Source organism: Physcomitrium patens, chromosome 2 (assembly GCF_059467195.1).
Source record: "Physcomitrium patens ecotype Gransden chromosome 2, ASM5946719v1, whole genome shotgun sequence".
In the NCBI taxonomy this organism is placed as follows: domain Eukaryota; kingdom Viridiplantae; phylum Streptophyta; class Bryopsida; order Funariales; family Funariaceae; genus Physcomitrium; species Physcomitrium patens.
The window spans coordinates 1889306-1913206 of NC_143411.1; the positions used below are offsets into that span (position 1 = coordinate 1889306).

General features: G+C 42.3%; 4 protein-coding genes across 10 annotated transcripts; 3 read left to right on the plus strand and 1 right to left on the minus strand.

Annotated features, from left to right (window-relative positions):
* Positions 1-349: 349 nt before the first annotated feature.
* On the plus strand, positions 350-8076 carry LOC112275326 (uncharacterized). Of its 4 annotated transcripts, none has more exons than XM_024505623.3 (12): positions 350-616; positions 1768-4070; positions 4225-4325; positions 4599-4743; positions 5058-5126; positions 5471-5516; positions 5680-6227; positions 6398-6477; positions 6656-6791; positions 6949-7144; positions 7351-7433; positions 7699-8076. In XM_024505623.3, the coding sequence occupies exons 2-12, from the start codon at positions 2088-2090 to the stop codon at positions 7807-7809; spliced, it is 3498 nt and encodes a 1165-aa protein (XP_024361391.1). In that variant the 5' UTR covers positions 350-616; positions 1768-2087; the 3' UTR covers positions 7810-8076. The 4 variants fall into 4 exon arrangements, with proteins under 4 accessions (XP_024361391.1, XP_024361409.1, XP_090112991.1 ...); XM_024505641.3 differs by having other exon boundaries at positions 353-496; XM_090256865.1 differs by having other exon boundaries at positions 416-616; positions 1441-4070.
* Positions 8077-9275: 1199 nt separating this feature from the next.
* Positions 9276-11946, plus strand: LOC112294384 (glucan endo-1,3-beta-glucosidase). 3 transcript variants are annotated; one of them, XM_024544727.3, is made up of 3 exons: positions 9276-9591; positions 10058-10342; positions 10519-11946. In XM_024544727.3, exons 2-3 carry the CDS (start codon positions 10150-10152, stop codon positions 11766-11768), a joined length of 1443 nt encoding a protein of 480 aa, XP_024400495.1. In that variant the 5' UTR covers positions 9276-9591; positions 10058-10149; the 3' UTR covers positions 11769-11946. The 3 variants fall into 3 exon arrangements, with proteins under 3 accessions (XP_024400495.1, XP_073385584.1, XP_024400485.1); XM_073529483.2 differs by having other exon boundaries at positions 9310-9518; XM_024544717.3 differs by having other exon boundaries at positions 9535-9750.
* A 3006-nt stretch (positions 11947-14952) lies between these two features.
* On the plus strand, positions 14953-16595 carry LOC112278736 (uncharacterized). The gene is made up of 3 exons (XM_024512429.3): positions 14953-15720; positions 15927-16071; positions 16274-16595. The coding sequence occupies exons 1-3, from the start codon at positions 15511-15513 to the stop codon at positions 16525-16527; spliced, it is 609 nt and encodes a 202-aa protein (XP_024368197.1). The 5' UTR covers positions 14953-15510; the 3' UTR covers positions 16528-16595.
* A 163-nt stretch (positions 16596-16758) lies between these two features.
* On the minus strand, positions 16759-23615 carry LOC112278735 (protein TPLATE). 2 transcript variants are annotated; one of them, XM_024512428.2, is made up of 12 exons: positions 22470-23524; positions 21502-21819; positions 21254-21386; positions 20960-21082; positions 20402-20571; positions 20049-20221; positions 19620-19808; positions 19001-19295; positions 18633-18755; positions 17955-18428; positions 17435-17668; positions 16759-17224 (listed from the first exon to the last, which is right to left on the minus strand). In XM_024512428.2, the coding sequence occupies exons 1-12, from the start codon at positions 23280-23282 to the stop codon at positions 16970-16972; spliced, it is 3300 nt and encodes a 1099-aa protein (XP_024368196.1). In that variant the 5' UTR covers positions 23283-23524; the 3' UTR covers positions 16759-16969. The 2 variants fall into 2 exon arrangements, with proteins under 2 accessions (XP_024368196.1, XP_024368195.1); XM_024512427.3 differs by having other exon boundaries at positions 20960-21386; positions 22470-23615.
* Between the last annotated feature and the right edge of the window lie 286 nt (positions 23616-23901).

Below are 23901 nucleotides of genomic sequence, written 5' to 3' on the forward strand. Positions count from 1 at the left end.
AGTGAAAAAAGAAGCACACCGAATAGAAGAAAGTAAAACATGAACACAACAACCCATCCAGTATCAGTAAAAGTTTCACGGACAGTAACTTTAATGAAGCATTTACCCGCAGAACAACTGTCGGCAACGAACGTTCTCTCGACACGGCCCCAGCGACAGGAGCCGCCGAGGCTCCGAACGAACCTCGAGATTCTTCGTCGTAGCGACGACGCTCACCCGACGGACGATGGACGGATCAGAACGAACGAACGAACGAACGGACCGTGTCGAGGAAGGAAGGCTCAGAGGTGACCTGCTCGAAGCTGCACAAAGCACGAAGCCCGAGGAAGAAGTAGGAGCCTGTGTCGGCGTGGACTCGATGCTCGTGAAGCTTTAACTCACGCGTCATGGTGCTACACGAGAGCATGGATCAGGCGTGAAGGAAGCGTGGCGCAGTAGCGAGGACAGAACATGGAGCCGCATCGCACGCCATGTGTGCTAAGCAAGGCCTAGCAAGGTTTGGCGCTTGGTGACTCATCAAGGGATTCGGATGCCTAATTTACCAAGTAGGAATCGAAATTAGAGGACAAAATTGGAATCTCGAAGCCAGTGGCTATGACCAAGGTAGAATTGCGAGGTAAGTTGATGTCGAGAGAAACGGAGCGGAACGAGACGAAACTCTCGGTAAGGGGGCTCTGATTTCTCCCTGCTCGCGGAAAACGAGCACGGCAAGAATGATGGCAGAGGAGTGAGAACGATCGTGAGGGGCGTTTGTGTAGGTTGTGGTATGATTCGGTAGCAGCTGGGATATTGTTCCAAGTTCTCTGCTGCTCATCAGAGCCTTGAGTGTGTTTTGGAATATTTGGGTGAATTTTGCGGATTGTGTTGACGATTGATATGACGCTTTTGTCTACAAGGGCCTGAGGTTGTATCGTCTTCTTGTTCACTACGCACACGTTTCCGTTGCCGTGAAGTATCTGTCCTCTGGTTTCTTCCTCGATGTTGACTGAAATGATGAATATCGTGGAGAGCACGTGTTCGAGCAACTGATCAGGAGTGAGATTGTAAGTTTTTTGGTCTGTTTCGGCCTTTGTTAGGTTAAGGGAGATTGTTCAGGGTATGTGGTTTTGGTCTTCGTCTATGAGATTGTTGTCGTGGTTGTGGTCTGAAAAGAATGGTGGCGGGTTGACGAGGAGAGATTTTTCACTTTGTTGAGTAGCGGAGTTGTGTTATCTGGTTGGATTGAATCTGATAATGCTAGGGTTTGGCTTCGCTGCCTTGTCTTAAGGAAGTCCTGGTAGTGAGGAAGCTGCGGTGAGAACGTTGTCCTGGTTGAGGACGTCGTAGCGCTTGAATGAGTTAGCAAGAGCGGATATTGGGAATTGGATGGATTCGTGGATGGCTAGTTTCATGTGAGAAATGGTGTTCGGGTTATGAATTTGTAGCATTGTTCTGATATAGGGCTTTAAACACCTTCTGGGTTTCTGAGACTGAGAAAGTCCTGACATTGGAGGATTACGGGGCCGAAGGTGCATTTTAGAGTGATCAATAGCACTGGAATTTATCCAGAATTTCAGAATTTGGGCTCTGTTTTGGAGATATGCCGGCGGCCCCCTCAGGGTAATTTGAGGAGCTGGTTTGTGTTTTGGTTTCGGTGTCTTCAGGCAGTCGTTGGCTTTCGAATCACGACACGCTAGTTGAGGACTAGGGAATGCAAGATTTGATGAGGGTTTGAACATGGTTTTGTGGAACGAAGATTACCAAGACTTTTGACTTTCCATAATGTAGGATTTCAAAAATGCACTCAGAGGAAGGAGATGAGGCGGAATAGAACAGGAGGCAATGGAGATGCTACGATTAGATTAGCATTGCGACAGCACTCTTTAGCGTATCACCCTTCGGGAGAACGATCGTCCCAAGGTTTGACACAGGATTCCTCTGGTCCCCTCATTTTTGGAAGCCAATCCAAACAGGGTTGTGATGCATTTTTCTCTACATGACGTGAAGGCACGACCTCCCGATAAGCTCCACAAGAGTGGCAAAACACGCTTGTCAGCTTAAGCGCTGTGCGTCGGAATTAGTGAATTCTTAAGAGCATAGGAGAAGTCATGGATACTTTGAAGGATTTGTTGGAGGAGGCGAAACGTCGGACAATTCTGGTCGCAATTTTCTCCCTTTTCCTGGCGTACGCTATGTCTTTGACCAGCAGTTCGGTATGGATCAATCTACCTGTTGCGATTCTCGTCTTAGCTGCTTTGCGTCGTCTCTCTTTCGAGGTTGAGATTCGGTGGAAACTTTTTGAAAGCGAGCGTTCAACAACATCGAATTTGCACCAGTTAGGCATCCACGATCCGTTGCTTTCCGAAGCTTCCCATGCTGTTGTAAACAGATGGCGCCATCAATTTGATTCTCCTGTTGTTGAGGCTGCTGTGGATGATCTCACCAAGGGTATTATTGACGAGTGGGTGACCAATCTCTGGTACTCCTCCGTCACTCCGGACCGAGAGGCTCCTGAGGAGCTCCGCATCCTCATCAACGGCGTGGTAGCAGAGGTTGCCCAGCGTGCCAAGCGTGTAAACCTTATTACTCTTCTTTCAAGGGACGTGGTGGATCTTGTGGGCACACAGTTTGCGCTATACCGGCGAATGAAAGCGAGCATTGGATCTGATATAATTGATTCACTATCCACCGAAGAGCGAGACGAGAAGTTGAAACAGTCTATGATGGCTTCTCGTGAGTTGCATCCGGCCTTGATCTCCCCCGAAGCTGAATACCAGGTTTTGAAGAGGCTAACTGGAGGCATCGTAGCTTTGGTACTCAAACGACAAGATGCACGTTGTCGACTATTGAGAATTATGGCTCGGGAGCTCCTGGCTTGTGTAGTGCTGCGTCCTGTTATCAATCTCGCTAGTCCTGCGTTCATCAATGAAACGATTGAGAATTTCGCATTGGCTTCGCATGAGAAAGCGCGTCTTGCAGCTGAAGAAGCTGCCGAAGCAGCGAGAGCAGCCAAACAACGGCTCCCGGATCGGGTTATGCAAAGGAAGCCTTCAGTTTCCGGTCTGGAGATGACTTCCTTGGCGAAATCAGAAACTATCGCAAAAGCATCAGGAATTGTCTCAAGCAAGAAGAATGATGAGAGGCTATCCGCTTCAGTCGGAGACATTGGCATGTCTTCTGCAGGACAACAGGGTGTTCATGATGATGTGGAAGAATGGGGACCCATTCCTCGTGGAGATTGGGCCCAGGTTCTCGATGCTGTAACACAACGCCGAGCACAAGCACTTACTCCTGAACATCTTGATAATTTATGGGCCAAAGGGAGGAATTATAAGAAACGAGAAAATCAGAAAGTCGCAGCTATTGCTAGCGGAATCCAAAGCAATAGAGATAGTACTGAGAGAGCCACAGCAGTTGATCCTGTCTCTAAAGTGCCGAAGATGTCGTCTACTGGCAAAGGCAGTCCTGCAATCACAGATTCTGCAGATGTCGTACTGGCTACGTCCATTCCGTTGAAGAAAGAACCAAGTAACACTAGCGAGCAGTACAAGACGCTGTTATTTGGGGACCCCAAGGATGATGAAGGTTTAGGAATACGCGGGATAGGATTTTCGCCAATTAGATCATTCGATCGCAACTCAATTAGGCCAGATGGTTTCAACAATACTCAGCTTACCCCTAGTAGGAAAGCTTCAGAGCTAATGAGGTGTCGTAGTAATGAAGACTTAACGTCCTTCAGCAGTGATCACCAACCAATGGCAGCAAATATTACACATGTGCTCAATGGGGATAGTAATCTCACAAAGTCGGAGTTTGAACCACATGATTTGCACCGACCTCATCGACGTTTAACACACCGGAAGTCCAGAAGTATGGGTGGTGAACTCGATGGTTGGCTGCAGTCAGGACGGCGAGGTGAGGGACTTTCGACACTTTTAAGTGCTGAGGAAGGAACCCTCGGTTGTGATGCTCCGCTCAGAGATCAGAAACTTGAGAGCAGTGTGGTGAAGCCTGAGAGAGAGGAGGCGCAGACTTCGCAGTTGGCCATGAAATCGTCTCCGCAAGTGGTGCCTAAGTTACTGAAGTGTCGGGTGAGTGTGAGTGCTGTCAAGGTCTGAACAACAACGGCTATGGATTGTTGTCTTCAATTGGGTTTTCGCTTCTCAACTTCATTAATATGTTAGAGTTTACTCGTGTTGTCCTGCATCTCAACTTTGCTCACATTTTTATTTTTTTGTGGGCCAGGTCATGGGAGCACATTTTGAGAAGAGTGGATCGAAGTCGTTTGCGGTGTACACTATTAAGGTGACTAATACTCATCATCAAAGATGGCGAGTTGAAAGAAGGTCTGGCTAGAATTGATGGGCTTCCCTCTCAGATTTTGAATCGTGTTCATCTTGTTTCTTATGCATAGGGCAACAGTTCCTGTCTTTTTCTAAAATAATGTTCTGTTGATATGGGTGTATATTTGAAATATTACTACTCTGGGGCATCCTAATTATCTGGTTTCTCTGAGCTTCGTGAATTCAGCTATTTCCTTAAGCCTTCTCTGTACACAAGCCTCTGCGGATAGATTAGGGAGCGTTAATTGCAATTCGTCGTTGTTGCCCGTGTTGTAGGTATCGCAACTTTGAGCAGCTACATAGGCGCTTGAAAGATATACCTTCTTACAATCTGAGTCTTCCTCCAAAAAGATTTCTTTCTTCTAGTCTTGACACTACTTTTGTGCGGGAGCGTTGCATACTTCTTGACAAGTACTTGAAAGTAAGTGCTACTACTAAGTCGATTTGTAATGAGTATGGTTACGATGTGGTCATGTGACACAAGGGGTCTTTCATTCTGACATTTAGACGCATGTTTCTGGCTATTATCTGGTATTTTAACATGGATGGTTTTTGTCAAGTGTTGTTTCACATGATATGTTTGACCCCTGAACTCGAATAGCACGTCAATAATCCTGCTTTCTCTTTTGTCCTGTTTGGCTCTCAATCGAATCTCCAAACAGCTTTGTATGATTGGATCCGTCCATATCATTTGTTCACTTCTTAAGTCCTCATTTACTTTTTCTGGCTTGGCAGGATTTGTTAGCGATCCCCAGCCTCCTAGAATTGTCTGAAGTCGGCGATTTCTTCAGTGTCAACTCTCAGGTAATACATTCTACTAGCTACTCATCGATGGTCGGAACAAATTACTATTGAGATAACTTGATGTTATCATAGAATGTGAGTTTTTATTAGCTACCGTCATCAATGAATTTGGTGCCGTCCCCACATTTGGAAAACATGTGTGCAACAAATTGCATTGGTGTTCAAAAGAGGTTTCGTGTGATGTATGTCGATGCCCAGATGTAATACACTCCCTTTGGTCAGGCACGGGGGAAGTGTTGATCTTACTGGAATCGTCTTTAGTACAGGCTTGAACCTTTGGGTGTTCAAAAATATTCACGTATCTGCCGTTCTGATATTCTGAGGTTTGGTATTATTGCTTACAGCACTACGCCTTTGGCATTTCACCACCTATGATGGAGACATTAGCAGGTATATCGTCTTTGAACCATGTCTGCTTCTTAGACACGATGAGTGCTAAGAAAACCTCTTTTTTGCATATATAGTTTTCAAGTCCTGGATTAGTATTTTCTATGTGCATTTCTCCAGCTTACGCATGGCTAGATTGTCGTTCTCATACGCCAGCATGTATCAGTGAATGTAGATGATGCCATGGACGATATGTTTCGCCAGCTTCGAGGCGTTTCAGACAACATATCTGGGGCCCTGAACCAAGCAACAAGTGGAATTTTGCAAAGGTTGCCGTTAGGTAGTGGAGATGTTGATCAAGTTGTGAGCACGAGCAATTCTCAGATCAACAGAACCTCGACCTCCGAAAGTTCTTCTTCTCAACGTCCTGAGCCGTTGTCTACTCTTATTATTCCTGATAGTGACTTTGGTGAAAAAGGTCTTAGCAACTCAATCTTGGAAGAGGAGTACGAACGAAATTATCGCAGACATTCGGAGGATGCTGGACGGAGGGTGGGATCATTCGGATTGGATTCGGACAGTGAAACGGCTGCGGATGCTCTTGAGACCAATGCTATGAAGAGTGCAGTACATTTGTTTGCTTCTAGTCAGCCGGACATGAGGGCTAATCGGCTTTTTGGAAGGCGCTTAGAGAGAGCACTTTCAGATAGTCATTCGCCAGTAGATTCATTTGCCTCTGACGGAATTGTAGATGATTTGGTGATCCCCCAGGAGGTATGCATTGTCGAGGGTAGATTTTGGAGCTTTTAGTAGTACCGCCCCACAAGACTTGGTAGTTTGTATTGCGTTTGCTGGTAGGCCTGCGTGTATGGTGTACTGACTTTGAGATGTCCAAAGTTTCCATTTTGTGTAGCTTAACGGAGGAGGTTTGTGGCTTCTTGCAGTGGTCCCCACCAAAAGTGACTGTTCCTCTTCTTAATTTGGTCGATCAGATTTTTCAGCTCCAAGGCCGTGGGTGGATCAGGTGCATCTTCATACACGTGCTACTCTGCTACTTCGTGATTGACTCTCGCAATTTTAGAACTGCACCATCATTTTCATCTCTGTTAGATATTAAACATTTGTTTTGTGTATTAACGTTGGTTGATTTGTTCAAGGATATGCTCAAATGCTTGAAGTTGTTGGATGTTTACTTTTTACAGACGTCAGGTTCTATGGATAGCGAAACAGGTTCTTCAGCTTGGCATGGGCGATGCTTTTGACGATTGGCTCATTGCTAGAATACAATGGCTTCGGAGAGAGGAGGTGGTAGCATCGGGCGTACAGTGGTTGAAGGGGGTGAGTAACCTGCGTTTTTTTGACATTGTTTTATTCGATACAAAACAAGTACAAAAGTTTACTGAGTTCGTCCATCATAGGGATTTTGGTGTGGAATGTGACAAGTTATAAACAACCAGATAAGTTCGTGTTGAGCAAAAGCTCCGGTTGTATGCAGGTGCTTTGGCCAGATGGTATATTTGTGACGAAGCACCCTCGGAATTCACCTCCAAGTGATTCATCGGCCCTGGAGGACAACCGGATGGAATTTCCTGACGAGAGCAAAGCGGGGCAGCAACGTCCGCCAGTGAATTTAACTGAGCAAAAGCCTGAGGCTGCAAGACGAGCTGCAGTTGTTCGAGAGATTATCCTTGGTACGTGTTGTGTTTTGTAATTAGTAGTTCAATTTTTCTGATAGTGTCAAAGGTATCAGAACAACTATGATTCACATTGTGACTGCCTAAAGCTAGCGATATTGAATGAAGACTTATATTCATATATATTGGTTAAATAGTATTCTAAATGTTTTTACATTAGTGAAATAGGTAATGTACGATTCTGAGACTGCTTCGTGCTGCAGACAAAGCACCTGCCCCATTGGTTAGTATTATTGGCAAGAAGCAGTACACAAGATGCGCGAAAGACATTTATTACTTCTCTCAGGTAAGATCCTGTTAAGCGTTTGGAAAAATTAGTAGCTCGAAGGTACTGAGTTCTTAGTAATCTTCATTTGAGATTTTGAACGGTGAGTCTATTGGAAATTTTAGTTTTTACATCAGATACACTGAACTACAAAAAAATTCACGCAAGAAATAGTTTGACCTACAATCCTTACAGTATTTGATGTAGGATTCATGGCTCTTGTGGAGGAAGAACATGCTGCTCTTGGCCACCTAGAATGATTGGTTGGAAGTTGTGGCTTGTGCAGGCTAGTGTATGCATGAAGCAGTTGGCGTACAGCTTTCTGGAAATGCTCCTGCTTGCCACATTTCCAGAGCTTCACGATTTGGTTCTTGATGTTCGTAGCAGTGTTATGTGACTGGTGCATTACATGCCATAGTACATTCCATAGCCAGTCAAGGGTGATACGTTTACACTGCACATTTAACAGGCAGTTGAATAGCAGCTTATGATCCTGACTCTGTATTATGACTTCTTAGTTTGATGATGTGTCTCGGTGGGCTTCTGTCAGCGGTCGGGATGAATACAATTTGTAGTTCATTTTTCTCCCAAAAGTGGGTGTAGATCGATAGGATGTAAGTACAATGTAAGAAGAAATTAATTTGATTAAATTAATTTTCATTAAGCTACGGTCACAATTATGGATGATGATGTTTTTACCATTGTTTCAATTGTTAGTGCTTCAAAGTTGCATCAGTTGGAGCAAGTGCAATGTGCTGGATTCAAAATCTCACATTATGTTATAATCAGGTGTTTGCAATTTAATTTAGAATGTTTTTTTTGTACAACACCCACATTTTGTAAGCTAAGGAATGGCTTCTCAGTCGATGGTCTTTTGAACGTCATTGTTTGTCAGGTTAATTGGGATTAATCTTCGTGGTTCTCTTTAGCAGCTACGGAAGAAGCGAGTGATAGCGAAGTCCTGCAAGAAGGATGCGTAAATAAATAAATTCACTGTTGGAATTCACTGCCAGATTTTCATCTCACGTTGATGATCGACTGCAGCACTCTGCTAGATTCCAGGAGTCCGAACTGGTATGTTTGCGAGTAGCTGAATGAACTCAATCTAGACATTTTTAGTACTTGAAGGAGAAACTTTTATAATATTTTTTAACCAACGTAGTTTAGTTTAGTTCAGTTAATTTTTCATAGTTTTTTGTAGTTTTCTTATACATAGTTTTTAAATATATAAACATAAATAAATCAACTAAGTTAATCAGATTATTGTAATTATGATTTCTGATTTTAGACATTACAAGTCATATGGTTTGTTTAATTCTTTAATAGATAATAAAGTTCATGAAGATATTTTAACCTCGTAATTTTATCAAAATCATTTGTAGAAAATTTAACCTTTTTCTCTTTTCTTTCTTTTTTGGTGATTTTAAAAATATTCAATGGTTCTCATATAACTTTAAAAAATACTTCATTAAGATAGTTACTATGTTAAGCATTGAGTGATTATACATAAACTTTTTATAACTAAAAAAGATGTTTAAATATTTATTATTTTATTTATTCAACCATTTTATATCATTAATATGGTGCAAAAAAAAAACACAATTTTCTTCTAAAAATTTTAAATTCATAAAAATATTGTAAAAGAAATATGTATATACACATATATTCCCGTGACCAAGTTCTCCACCAACCAACTCCACCCATGAAAGTTGGCCCGATTGATATCCTTATCAGGATATCAATCGTCCGGGTTTTAATCCCTGCCAACTGGCCATGGATGTCGGCCCGCAGCACGAGCTCCGCGGGCGCAGCGGCGGAGTCAGCGAGCCGAGTGTCGATCACGCACTACAACTGTAGCAATCCTCCTCGTCACGAAATTACTCCCCCACTTCTCGATTGCTTGCATCACAGACCTGCGCAGCAGCCAACATCATCGCGCTTTGATGGAACTCGAAGAAGATGGAGAAGAAGAATTTTCGACGGGGTGAAAATTCCCAGTGTCGGTGCCGCGACGATGCAAACGTGTGCAATCGGCCTTTGCCCCACCAGTCGCAAAGACGCGTGTGATGAAGACGGTGTACTCGCTGAGGAGTGCAGCCCCTGGAGGTTCATCTTTATCACACCCCGTATTCAATCGTGTTGTGACTGAGATGCTTACGAGTTTCCCAGCAATAGCATGGTATGGTGTGACGCTGTTTTAACCTCTGCTTTGTAGCTCCGCTTGCTTTTGTGCGGACTCCGTCGCTGGGTGTTGCATATAAGTTTGCAGTAGCTTGTTACTACCGTTTCTCCATTCTGGGTACCTCGAATATTTTCCAGCCGGATTATTGATTTTACGGTATGTCGGGGATAACGTTGTTGGAGGATTGAGTTATGATGGCCGTTCGTTGTGGTTGTTGTGAGTTCAAGTCGGGTGGGATGTTTCTTTGTGGAAGTGATGTTGGGTGAAGTTTGTTTGTGTGATTTGTGTACCTTGTGTACCTGGAATACTAGCTAGATCGTGTGCTTCCTTTGTACTTGTTGGGGTTGCTGCGCAGCGACCTTCATAGTTGCTGTTGTCATAGTTTTGTGGTGGCAACTTGTTTGTTTGTAGGGACCGACCATGAATGTTTATTGACCTCATCGTAGCATTTCTTGTATCACAGCACAAGCAGTACGAGTATCCCCAGAGAATTTCAGCGCTAAGGATTTTGGGTGGAGAGAGATAGAGAGAGAAGCTGAGGGCGGTTGATCGACGATGGTATTGATCAAGGACTCGAGGGTCCTGTTCAATGAAGCGGAGAATGATTGTGTCACAAATCGGCGGCGAGTCAACAGAGAATGGAGTCATAGAACCGTTTTGATAAATCCTTCGCTATGGAACTACTTCTACGTGCTCGCGATGTTAGTGTTAATGGTTGCATCACCGGCACTCTGCAATTATGCTACTGGTATTTTGCTTCACTTGCAAGCTTATTTTCGATCCGCTTGGTATTTTGTGGTTTCCCTTTGGGAGATATATTTGTCATAGTTGAGCTTCTGCTTCTGATACACAAATACTTTGGAGGTTTCTCATTTATTTGATTGTTTTCAATGACCTAAGTTTCTTATGCTGTTTTCGTTGCAGAGGAGAACACAATGGGAATAAATTATGGACGAGTCGGGGACAACCTGCCAACTTCTTCGGGAGCGGTAAAGATCATTTCTAGTTTAGGAATAACAAGAGTAAGACTCTTCGACCCGGATGCAGCAACCTTGTTGGCCCTCGGAGGCTCAGGACTTGAAGTCGTAATAGGGATGGGGAATGATGCAATCCCCCCTCTTATAGACCCTGCAGTGGCAGATCAGTGGATAGTCCAGCACATAGTTCCCTACGTCCCAAGTACAAACATCACGACGATTCTCGTCGGCAATGAGCTTTTTACGGACACAACCCGGGCATCAATTTGGCTTCAATTAGTTCCGGCGATGAAAAATTTGCATAGTAGCTTGCTAAGCAGGGGGCTATCCATCAAGCTCTCGACAGCAGCAGAGCTCAACACTTTGTCATGGTCATACCCACCTTCCAAGGGCGTCTTCCGAACGGACGTTGCAGTTCCTGTGCTGACACCCCTGTTTCAGTTCCTCAATGACACGAATTCCTATTTTTACATAAATGTCTATCCCTACTTCGGCTGGAGGGATGACTCCGCGTTTATTCCTCTGGATTATGCTCTATTCACCCGGAAGACGCCCTTCATTGTAGACGGCAGTCATAGTTATTACAACCTGATGGATGCACAGTTGGACGCCATAGCCGCTGCCATGGAGCGCTTGGGATTCGGCAACGTGAGACTTGCAATCAGTGAGACTGGGTGGCCGACTGTAGGAGCTGCAGGAAACGTTGGTGCAGATACAACTACAAATGCTAAAACATACAACACAAACCTGATTCGGCACATCCTTGGGAGAAAGGGTACTCCCAGAAGACCTGGTATTTTCATTCCTACATTTATTTTTGCTCTTTTCAACGAGAATTTGAAGCCTGGGGGAGTGTCGGAGCAGAACTGGGGTGTCCTATATCCAAATGGCACCGAGGTCTATTCACTTCAATGGAAAGGTCTGGACAACAATGCGACATCTGCGAGTCCGATGGTTGCTCCAGCAATAGCTCCAAGTCTCCCGGTTGTTGCAACACCTCCATCTCCATCTCCTCCTTCTGCATCTGCTTTAAGCCCTAGCCCAAGTTCAAGTTCAAGTGTGGATTCCTCATCTGTGGTGCCTGGTGTTGGACCATCAGCTGGCCCCTTGAGCAATTCTGCCACAAACCGAGCAGTCCTGGGCTGGTTTTCGGTCACTCTGGCAATTTTTGCAGCATTCCTCATCCCCTGTGTTTGAGGTTAGTGTACTTAGTTGTCAAATTTGCACTAGTTGATTCTTTGTAAATTTATTTAGTGGTCAATTCTTTTTTCAGCGAACTAATTGCTGATTCCTTCATTGAAAAGAATTCATGGATTGATATTTTTGTACACATACTTATTGCACGTTCTTACTTAAATGATTTCTGCGTGATCAATGCTTTTCTTTCACGTGTGGTGTTGTGAATTTTCGGTTTTGGAGCCTTTTTGTTAGGGTCTAGCCTTTTGGTGAAGAGTTATTTTGATGCAATGACATGGTCTATGCCGTGTCTATATATGTGTGTTGGCAGTCAGACACTCAATTCCTTCATGTCAGTCTGTTGGAAGGGAAAATCAAGACAATAACGTTATTTTAATCCATTTCAACGCTGATAGACTGGAGTATTGGTTTATACTCGTTTGTATATTTGATTTGTCTTTCTTTCGGGCTTTTCGCAAGCCATTTTGACCCAAATGCTTTCTTTCAGAGGATATCTCTTTTGCAAACTCAAGGGCCAATACTATTGCCAACTTTGTGATTCTTCAGTATTAGTCTGTGAAGCGGTGTACAATTCCTTTCAGTTCTTTAGGACACATTTCCTTTTGTGATCCCTGCTGCATCTAGGTTTTTGATTTCAGAAGAGTTTTCGAGATAGGAAAGAATTGTCACGTACTATTGCTGCACTGTTGGGAGTCAACTCTTTTATGGAATTTCAGCTGGAACTAGACATATTATTTTCATGCTAAAATATTTATTTTATCAAACTGTTCTAACAAAAATATGGGTTTTTAAAGTGTGTAAAAAAACATTTTGGGTAAAAAGGATAAGCACTACCTAGAAATTATGGTTTGATTCTTTCATTTAAAAAGAATAATAAGAAGAAATATGATTTTATTTTTATGTAAAAGTTATGTAATTCACATACATGTATCAAATTTGTTAATTTTTCTTGACAAGGTTGATGCCAAGGACACAGTTCGCCATATCAAATATAAATAAATAAGTTTTGTACACATAAGATTAGCTTAACTATGCTAGAAAAAAATTTGATAGCTAATTGATTATGCCAAGCTACAAAACAAGATTAAAGAGATGAATTTACAAGGCCACAAATGACATTAGTTTTTCATTTTTTAAAACTATTTGGAAGGCCAAAGGGTTGTTTTTAAGCTTTTGGTAACTAATCATATAATCCACCAAACAAAGATTTATAAGAAGACTTGATACATAAGTTTCTAAGAAATTCTTTAAATATTCTATAATTGTTCATTAAGATTTAAAAGAGTACAGAATGTTCTAATAAAATCAAAAAAAATTATGTGCATATCACTTGTTTTTCTAACAATTACCTCTATAAGAAGTAGATTAAAGCTTATTTTTATATTAAATTTTATCTATGTATATAATAAATTATTTGTTAAATGTTATATACTTTGATTAAGTCCAAAATAATGTTTAGATCTTTAACACTAATAATGTCTAAGACCAAGACTTGTTGAACATAAATAATTTAAATAAAAATATATATTTTTTTATGTAAAGAACATTTCTTTTGATAGTTCTTTGACATAACATATTTATATTCATAAAATCTAGAATTAAACTTATTGAATAAGAATTTTGAGTTTACATTCTTAAAATCTTAAAATAAAATATATTAAAAATATTAATTGAGAATGTTGCTAATGCCACCACATTTGTTTTTGTTGTTGCCACCACAATCCTCTATCCACCACATGCCACTTTTATTCAATACCTTTCAAATTATTTGATTGAAGAATTTTTTTAATTGGACTAAAAAATTCCAAAGAAATATGTTGAATAGTTGGGAGATTGTGGTGGCATTAGCAATATCTATAAGTGAATCTAGAAGACAATAATTTAACTCTCCACATACTCAAGTAGTTTTTTATATTGTATCAAAATTACCAACTAAATCTAAACTTCAAATAAAGTTTTTTTTTTTTTTTTTTTTTTTAAATGTATCAATTGATATGTATTTTACCTGACTTTCTTATGATGGTTAAGGTTTACTTATAAAATTTATTAAAAATATATTTCTAAATTTTCAAAAAAAGAAATTAAAAAAATGATAGTGTGTATTGGAAGCAAATATACAACATGTAACCTTTAAACAAAAAAACCACATTTCTATTATAAAACAAATCAAGTGGGGTATAAATCAACAAAATAAACCAAAGAGACATATTGGCCTTTTTATTGGCTGCATCAATTAATCATCATTGATTTCATCAAAACTTTACAGTGAAGCAAAAGTTTTAATGAAAAAAATGCAGCCAATCAAAGGTTAAACTGAGTTTAGTATCAGAGGTTAAATATGAGTTTAAATTTAGGTTTAACTGAGGTCACCAACTATGTTGACTATAAGTGTCAAATTGGCTACCTTGAAGATAAGAATCCTTTACTTCACAATTATACATGTTTCTTCATTGAACACCATTGCAGCAATTTTTGACTTAATGTAGAAGATTTTTAGGAATTGTGTTGTTGATTGATAAGTTGAAGTTGTAGGCACCCCCAACCATGGCATGTGCATTCTAAAGAGGATTATATGGTGATTTCATGCTTCACCGTTAATGTTGTCTTTTGTGGACTCTCTCTTGAAGACTCTAGATTTACATCAATGAAACAATGTTGGTTGCAAGGTATTATATTAATTCTATCTTAACAAACAAGGCTTGATCTCAGCATCTGTTCTACCAATGTGTATAGTACCATTGGGCTCTCCTTTGTCATCTGGGCAATGGCTTTGTATCACTGTGACATCAAAGTCTAGAAAAAAGATTCTTCACATGCTCATAAATGTTGTGTTATTTGCAAAGGCATATCTCAACAAACAACACTTGGAATTGAATTTTCTTTGGGATCCTTGGCCTTGCTATTATGCAGTGATTGCAAAATGTACATATCTATGGATGATTTGAGAATAAATCTTTAAAACCTCAAAGTGAGCAATCAAAGTTTCAACGTTGTTGATTTGAAGCCAGTAAACATGGATAACCTCACATGTAGTACTTCATACTAAAGACCAGGATTTTTTCTCTGTAGTTCTTTGGGATAGAGCAACCCTATATTTTATGTTTTTCTCAATTACAAATAAGATATATCTATATATATATATATATATATAAGCCATTTGTTGACTTCCTATTTGTAACATTTTGAATCATAAATCATTACATTTATAAATCATTACAGCAAACAGTTTTCTCAATCAGCTGTTGCCATGTGAAATTGGACATGCATCTTTTCATGCATCTTCCTCCCTCCCAATTGATTTAGCAACCATATAGACTATAACAGAAAACTGTAGAGAGAGAAATTCTTCCAAGGTATTGACTCTAAACCCGGAACCCTAGAATGGTGCCGAAATGGCGCAAAGCAGTTGACGTTTGACAGCGCGTCGGGGTTCGCGAGGCGAACGGCTCCAGGTGGTGGGTGCTGGACAAATGGGCCGAGGAGGAGAGCTGGATTTGTCGAGTTGTGGGTTCGCGGCGTTCAGCCTCAACGACCCACGCCAGACGCAGTCACATACACACCCAACACTCGTGGAGCATCGCCACAACTATGGCACCCAATTCGATCTTCTCCATTCTCCACTTGTTGATCAGATTACCGTAAACATTGCAGTTTCGATCCCTCTCCTCGAAGGCATCGCCGAGCAGCAACGCTCAAAACCAGAAATCCGGTGCGAATTTCCGTGCCCTGAGGACCACCTGCCATGGTTCGATGGCGTGGGGATGCCAGGTTTTTCCTCGTGCTTGCGTCCCTCTGCTGTGTGGTCTCTTTTTCGAACGGGCGGGTCTTACCCAACCTACCCTCTTCTCCGAGCGCGAGAGTAGGAGAATTGGAGAGGGACGGATTCGAATCCAGTGCCGAGTTTTATAGAATCGTGGCTGAGGTCCCATCGACGACGAAGACCGATGTTGAGGTTGTTCACTTCACTGATTCTGTGATTCTGCAGCACTTGTTTTGTGTGTCAGATTCACTTTCGTCCGTTTTTCTGGGTTTTCCGTGTACCCTGCCTTGCGAGTTTCAGTTTGAGAATTTAGAAGCAATTAGTATTTATTGAACAGATCTGGATGCGCTTCTAAGTAGCGTGGCAGGACGGGTGTAATGTGGGATCTGGTTTGGCAGGGGGGAAAAATTCAGTCGAAAACGCAATCTTCGGCCAGTGAAGCACAAAATTGCTTACTCGGTCTTTGCAAGATCTTTAGAAGAAACGGTGACACCGACGACCAATACTGGCAGCTTTCAGATCCTTCCATTCCTGTTATTCAAGGTATGCCTCGAATTGTCGCAAGCTGGAATTGTCCCCACTGTTGTCTCACTGACTCAGCATAGACATTCCTACGAAACTTTTCGAGTCGTGGATGGTAAAGAAGTAAGCATTCATAGTTTCACTTGTAGACGTGGTCGCTGATTCTGTTGCTTGATGAATTGACTCTTATTCTTCTGGCGTCCAATTGCTGTGATGTTTTCAGGCAAGAAGTGGACGAAGACGTTCGGGAAGATCGCTGAGTGGGTACTCCACGCAATCGTAGTTGTGCTGGTCGTCGGTGCACTGTCTTACTTAGTATCATGTCTCTGCGCCTGTTGCATAGGTTTGGATTTACTAGCAGAGATATGGCGTCGCCTGGGCGGGTGGTCAGCGTTCGATTATTTTGTAAATGTTGCGCCATCTGTGGCGGAAATTGATCCCGAGCCATTACCCCTTCTGCGCAGCCAAGTTGAATAAAGCGGATCGAGCTCTCATATCGTTCATGGAGCAGTCTAGCTTGGCTCTGACCGAATTCTTCAAATTGACCTCTGGAGTATGGATATGATCCGCAAATGGTAGTCTTACACGGTTATCTATGTTGATCGCCTTTCATTGTGATGGTGGATAACCGCACACGATAACCAGTCGATACGTGAATGCAAATTCAACCTAAGTTCAATGCTGGAATACAGAGGCTGGGACCATGTCTTCAGCGTAACTGCTGTTAATGTGCTCTTATTGAAACGGTAAAACCTAGCCGCGAAACAAGAATCAACAGAGGGACTCACTGTTACCAAATTTCTACATTTGGGTTGTTGGAATGTTTCACTCAAATTGGGACATATCTAAACTAAATACTAATCAAAAGAAATGTCTATAAGATGAATGGATGACAGAATACCCAATATGAGATCCTGATCTAATTTACAGCTTGCTGAAGACGAAATTTATGCCACTCATGCAGCACAGCTGATTGTAATGCCTGATGCTCCATATCTTCAGGAGAAGGAAGAAAGAGGGTGGTGGGTTTTTTCTTCGGCTTTGTTTCCAAGCCTGGCAGCAAACTGTCATCTTCTGAATCCGAGTCTAGTTCAGGTTCCGCCTGAGGTGGTGGCTTAGCTCTAATAACGTTCAAAATCTCAATCAATCTCTTAAGTTTTTCAGCAGCGGCAGCCTGTAATACCAAAAAATGTTTCGCTGATTAGCAGATTTACGTAAGACAACTGCAACATAACCAGCAAGTTGAATATATATATATATATATATATATATATAAAAAGTGCTAGATTCAATGTTGATTTGAATGTGACGAGAGTCCACACGAATAAGAGAAAAATATCAATGAAAATATGAAGAAGCATCAATAGCAGCAAACGCTTCTGACCTCTACTTCCTTGTCAGAGACCCCCCGCAGAGCATTGTCGGTCAAATCATCAAGCCATGTTTGAACATCAGCACCAATCTCATCCACAAGTTTGCCTGACGATGACCTCACCACAAACTTGCATACCATAGTCTTCGTTTCTTCACCAAGATCCACATCTCCACTAACTTCACTTGTTCCAAAGATCATCATTCCCACTAGGTCCCCGTACCAGGACTTAGCAGCATAGCAAATCTGCACAAAAATGGTTACTCAGCGATGTTCTCCAAACAGATGCACAATGGAGATTGTTGAGAGCTCGACCCACCACAATCTCAGTGCTAAAATGAGAATACGAATACTGCAGGAGGCAAGGAAAGTAGGAACAATTAAGAGAACAATAGCAAAATCGCATTTATGGACCCAGCAGGTGTTCAGAAAAGTACTGAGTTGTTAGTTTGACCTCAGAGATGGTTTAAATGAGACTTCATAATCCGACTGCAGAGTATTGGAAAAAACATAAGAAATCAGATAAACATACCTGAAATCCTGCCACGGTCCGCAAGACATGAGAGCACACTTTATGGAAAGGCTTGGATGATAAAGCTTTCAATCCTGAAAGAACAGGTAAAACAGCGGGTTCCATGTACCCTCCAGACACGGTTGCTGCTTTCAGCCCTACACTTTCATAAGTGTAAGCCCCAGTGTATTCGACTATCGCAGGCAGGCTTGGCCACAGCCTGAAAAATTCCACGGGTGAGAGAGCATATGGAACCAGAAGTTCAATGAGAGGTAGCCGATATAATCCACACCGTAAGATCACTGGTTCCCCGTACTCGGATGAGTAATTTTTCCGCAGCTTTGCATTATGACTTCCTTCCTCTGGGGCTGGCTCGCCTTCCTCTCCATTGGCTAATCCAACTCCACCAAAGAATGGATAGTACAAGACTTGTACACACAGGGAGCAGCGTTCAAACCTTGATACTCCAACAGTAACGCTAGATAAAACTGGGTCCTACATTGACACAAAAAAACTGTTAAAAGCTCGCATGTTTTCATTGAATGCTGCCATAATGTTCCCTTTGGCATTCAAGTCAAAGAAGAATTCTCGTCATCTAAGCCTCACAATGTTACACTAATATACGCCAAGGTATTCAAGCTTCTATCTCCATTGCTCAAAACCTAATTCAAAAAACAATTCACGAAACTAAAAGCTCACCTGTGTGTGCAGCTGCTGTAGTTGGCGGACACCCTGAGCAGACCCGTCCATAAATCGGAGCGCGCCAATTAGCCCAACTCGCACATCCACCCGCTTGAGTTCTTGCTCAGTCAAATTAAGAATCTGGAAGCATGCTCAAAAGTGCAGAACAAAATTACAGAGTGTTCTGGAAGCAAAAATCCTTGAATATGAAAGTCGTCGACGAGGATCTTAACCTCGTACACTGGATTCTTAATCCTGGCTTCCCAGCAATGATCACACCAGTAAAAATACACAAAGCAAGCAGCCCGTAAAGAAATTTGACTGGTAGAGCACGGTAAACACGGTAGAGCCATCGTGCGAAAGCGGGATGATGGGGATTCTCACACCTTTAGATGTAGTGTTAACCTCTTCTCGTGTGGATCAGTCAAATGATACGCCTCGACAAAGCAAGGATCACTGCTTCCTGACAAAGTTTTGGGCATAGGAGCAGCCTTCAAATAAGTCATACCAGACGTAGCCAAGGTAAGTTCACTTTGTGCAGGTCTCCAAAGCTCCTGAACAGCAGTGTGAACTAGGTCTTCGAGCTTACGATCCTGAGCCGCCGATACATCAAAGTACTGAACGGAAAGCTTGTGGTGAGTGAATGGATAGTCTCCTGTAGAACCTGAATTTCCCACCCACCTTTGCGAACAAGTCCGACTTCACTCTGTTAGTTATGAAAGATAAATTCGGCTTTGCATAAGAGACATTGAGTGCTTTAAAGTCTGCATGAATCAAAGTGATTATATACTGAGAAGAGCAGACAGCTGTCGTCCTCCACCAACCAAAGAGATAAAACACTCAAACATTCTTGGACCAAATATATTGATTAAAAAGTAAACAAGAAAATAAGGTTATACATTTCATTGAAGTAACACATTGTGCTTACATATGTATTACATATGGCAGCACATGTTCACGAGGAAGAATAATAACCATGGTCAGTATTATTTGAAAGCAACTTACTTGTTGTCAGGATGATTGGATATATATTTGAGCTTCTGTAGGATGAGGCGGCATTGATGTTTATTGACAGAGTCTGCCAAAGCACTATTTCTGAACTCTTCAAGTTCTGTTTTCAGCATTTGTGCTGCTCTTAAGTTTCTTGAACCTAGGTGCTCTGAGCAAACAAGCAAAGCCTGAACATCCTGTAACCTGCAGGATCAAGATATGAGAAAAAATTAAGTGTTAAATGCCAATAATGTGCATATCAATGGAGAAGCTAACTCGATGGAGCATTCACACAGCTGGTTCACACGACGAAAAGAAAGACTCAAACATAGTAGGTCTTGAAATTTTAGAGGAAGTAAAAAAAAATGAATTTGCTGGTAATCGCCATCCTTATGATGTTCGACAAAATACTAATTAACATCAACTCGCAACAATGATGTGCACCTGTTGATGATGGTTGCAGTGGAATCTGTATTAAAAATGACTTTGTGAATGTGATCAATAATAATATTGAGAGGATCTTCAGGATCATCTGCAAGCAGTGGGTCCAGACTTTCAAGATCAAAGTGCTCCGCCAAAGCCCATATAAAACGCGCTCTTAATCTTGCAGTTGTAACCTGAATCCAAGTAAAGCGATTCAATGGGTTTTCTCATCGTGCTTCCATGAGAAATGCAAAATTGATAAAACCCACAAAGAAAGAACAATTGAATTCTCTTGATTACAATTGGAGAAAGCTGATAAATAAGTTATGGCCACAAAGACGAACAAAACATTGCACGAATTATCAAATTATTACCTCGCTGAGGTCTTTCACGAGTTGCTTTTGCAAGGCTTGCAACCGGATCTCCGCCTGGATTTGTTCAGGTGATGCACCATCTTTAGCCTTCTTCACTCCTCCAACAGTATCGTAGATATGGCACAAACGCACTAGCAACTTCAAATAACAGTCCATAGCATATGTCCGGCCTGCATCAGGTAGACGGCCACATAACTTTTATGTACATCAAAATTGAATGATATCAACGGCATACAACTGATAATGAGTGACAAATACGGCTTCGGTCCAGGGGACAACAGAAACCAACAAAGTGGGATTTTGTAATACCTACCATGAATAATCAAAGACTAAATCTCACGAAAGTGATATAAGAAACAAAATTAAAAAATGTAGAGTTTAATATACAAAATAAAAAGTGTAAGTATGTCTGTGAGCAAGAGAGAGCGGTTTCAACATGCTGCAGAAAAACATAACAGCAGGAATCAAGCACAAAATGAAGGGATCATCATTATCATCAGAAGATGAAAAAGATGAATTTCTTCTAGCCCTTGAGGTTATGGAAGAAAATATGATTACCTTGACAGTCCCACTTCACACAGGGTCGGCAAACCTCAACAACTTCAAGAGCTGACTGAGTCCAGCTCATCGCGCCTGAAACTATACCATAATTCAAAGCTCCAATGACACGGCTCTCAGGACCTGTAGTTTTCATTCGAGTAAGAGGGACAGAGAGCTGAAAACAGCTCTCAACAAGACAAGCAACTAACTCTTCGCGAAAAAGGCTTTCACTATTGATGCTTGCCAGATCTTCTCTGAGTTTCGCATCCTCAAACAATGCAGCTATGTTAGTGTTCTGTAGAGGTTTCTGACCTCTCCTAACACTTTCTTTAGCAAACAGGTCCACACTAAGAGCAGTCCGGCAAATGCAAGCAAGTGCATGCATGCGATCTGCCTCCACTCTGAGATTCCTAACCATCAAAAGAAGCCGCTTGAAGAGCGAAACCTGTAGAACCAGGTATGAAAAAGTCAAAGAATTTCCTCGGGTTGCCAAATAGATGAAAGCGGAACAGCAATCAAATTAACCGAATAGATAAGCGAGTCAACAAACCCAAATGTACCTGGAGGTGTAAATCCAGAAGCTGAAGGTTCTTTACTACCGCTCGAACAATGCTTTCCCTACCCGCATTAAATTCTTGTCGATCCCACAGAGTTAAGAGAGCAGTGATCGGTGCCGACGCCCACTCTGGCTTTCCTCCAGGTACGTCAGCCAAAGAGAGGAGGTTGACACTGACTTCATACAGTAATGCAGGGTCGAGGACAAATAAATAGGGCATAAGGTGAGAGACAACATCAGAAATCCCCAGGATGTGCTCAGCATTGCGAAAATCTCTCTGTTCGACTGCCACGCGAGGGGTTCCCCGATAACCTGATAGTTTCTGCAGACAAACTCATGTTAGCAAACGTTCCTAAAACGGGAGTAAAGAAACCAAGAGCGCCAACACCATATGATTGGTTCCATACTGCGGAGACCAGAAGGGAGGCAATCACAAGATCTGAACGCTTGATGATGTGTCTGATGTACCGACAGGGCATAACGACGGATCATAATCTAGAACCTCAAAGGTATGTAGCAACGTCTGCTGCTAAATTTCCAGCTGAAATATCCGCATATCGTTACGAATTCATGGATACAACCGCGACTACATTCAAGTGAACTGAACTTTGTCAAAAATAGTCAACATGTTGCTACCATCTTCAAGAACCACCACAAGCACCGTAAAAGTAGACGACTGCATAAAATATATGATTGCCACCTAACCTAACAGTTGAAAAATGCACGTTGGAAAGCAAAGTGCACCTAGGACCTAAGACTGTTTCGCAAGTCTTGAACGCAGGCGGACGCGATTTGAGGTAGAACCATAAGGTACTTCAGATAGCTGCGAGATTGTTTAAGCACATTTCGGAGTAGTGTTTTACTGCTAAAACTCGCATGCCGCGAGCTAGAAGAGACATTACACTCACAAAATTTTGTTCCTCATTACCATATATTAAACTGGAAAACTTGAACATAGGGAAGATCTCAAACCTGCATATCTTCCACCATTCTAGTAGCCACAGCTTTTGCCGAAAATACGAGAGGGAAGACTGTTGCGCGAAAGCTATCAGTCGTCAACACCTTTGAACGAGCCATCAACAAATCCCGCTTCTCCCAAACGAACCTACACATAGCCACCACCCAGCTAGCTCGAATAGCGAGAGAATCCTCACTCGGAGCCAGCTTATCCCCCGCTAATCTACTCAGCTTCTTCGTACTGAACTCCAAAAACAAGCGTCCCACACCTTCAGAAGCAATTCTCGCAACAGCGTCCGAGGGATGCAACATACTTTCTCCGATCTGGCGCCACCATCCCCCCACTCTTTCCAACAATGCAGGAGTCGTAACGCAAAGATTAACGACATCGTCACGAGCAAGCAAGCACCCGAGCGTTTCCACGATCGCATATCGCAAGTTCGGGTTATCGTGTACAAGACAGTTCGAAATCTCCTTGCTAATATCCGTGATAAACTTCCCAAACCACCAGGAAGGAATAGCCGATAAAAAAGACACGGCCGCCGCCGTGACATCGGAGTCAGGGAAATTGAAGTCGTTTTGGATCCCGCGGCACACTACTTCCCACTGATCGGCCGTCAGGCGAGTGCACCGGATCAAATCAAACGCCAACTTCTTGCACACCGCACTCGCGGGACTGGCAATTATCTGCTCGCACGCTGCGCTTGCAATTGAGGAAATGTCCTTTCCACCGGCTGCATGCTGCAGCGCCAGCAGCAGAGCTTGCGCTTGACGAATCCCGTCATTCGACGCGAGCTCTGCCCTTATTGAAGCGAACACATGATCCATCACTCACAAACAGTCACGCCAACCTCTTTCCCGATCCACGACACACATTCAACAACAACACTATCGCAGATCGAACACCAAATCCAACACGCTCTCATGCGGCACCAATCTTCGACGAGACTGCCCCCCTTCGCAAGCATCACCGCCGCTCCTTGGATTCTAACCTCACATTGCGAAAAATAATACTACAAGACAATGCTCAATCACAGAACCTTATTCCTCTCGCATCCTACGAAAATTTACACACATACTGGCTACAATGCAGCCCATGCGAAAGATTAAAACCCTACGTCGCCATTGTTGGGCATCGATCTTGCGAAGAGAGAGCGATTTACTCACATTCCTGCCTCTCTTCCAGAACAGAGTTTCTGGCCATGGATTTTCGAATGGAATTGATGGATGGGTAAACAGCCTCGTTCATTCGTTCGTCAACGACATTCATCTATATGCCATTTTTAGAAACCTCTGCAACCATTGGTCTTGCCGCTTTATATTATTTTGTTGCCCTACGCTTTTTGTTAATAACACCTTATTTCACTTTGTACTAGAATCCTGTTTCCATTGATATCTACCAAGTAGTGGTTTCTAATTTAGTTAGTTGATTGTTGGGTGTAGTTCT

Coding starts and splice junctions, on each gene's coding strand:
- LOC112275326 (XM_024505623.3), top strand. CDS start 2,088: ATGGATACTTTGAAGGATTTGTTGGAGGAGGCGAAACGTCGGACAATT. Junction 5,517..5,679: donor TATGATGGAGACATTAGCAG/GTATATCGTCTT, acceptor AGCATGTATCAG/TGAATGTAGATGATGCCATG. Junction 7,145..7,350: donor TGTTCGAGAGATTATCCTTG/GTACGTGTTGTG, acceptor TTCGTGCTGCAG/ACAAAGCACCTGCCCCATTG.
- LOC112294384 (XM_024544727.3), top strand. CDS start 10,150: ATGGTATTGATCAAGGACTCGAGGGTCCTGTTCAATGAAGCGGAGAAT. Junction 10,343..10,518: donor ACTCTGCAATTATGCTACTG/GTATTTTGCTTC, acceptor TTTTCGTTGCAG/AGGAGAACACAATGGGAATA.
- LOC112278736 (XM_024512429.3), top strand. CDS start 15,511: ATGGTTCGATGGCGTGGGGATGCCAGGTTTTTCCTCGTGCTTGCGTCC. Junction 15,721..15,926: donor CGACGAAGACCGATGTTGAG/GTTGTTCACTTC, acceptor CTGGTTTGGCAG/GGGGGAAAAATTCAGTCGAA. Junction 16,072..16,273: donor TTCCATTCCTGTTATTCAAG/GTATGCCTCGAA, acceptor TGATGTTTTCAG/GCAAGAAGTGGACGAAGACG.
- LOC112278735 (XM_024512427.3), bottom strand. CDS start 23,282: ATGGATCATGTGTTCGCTTCAATAAGGGCAGAGCTCGCGTCGAATGAC. Junction 21,820..22,469: donor GAATGGTGGAAGATATGCAG/GTTTGAGATCTT, acceptor GTTTGTCTGCAG/AAACTATCAGGTTATCGGGG. Junction 19,809..20,048: donor ACTGCAACCATCATCAACAG/GTGCACATCATT, acceptor TTGATCCTGCAG/GTTACAGGATGTTCAGGCTT.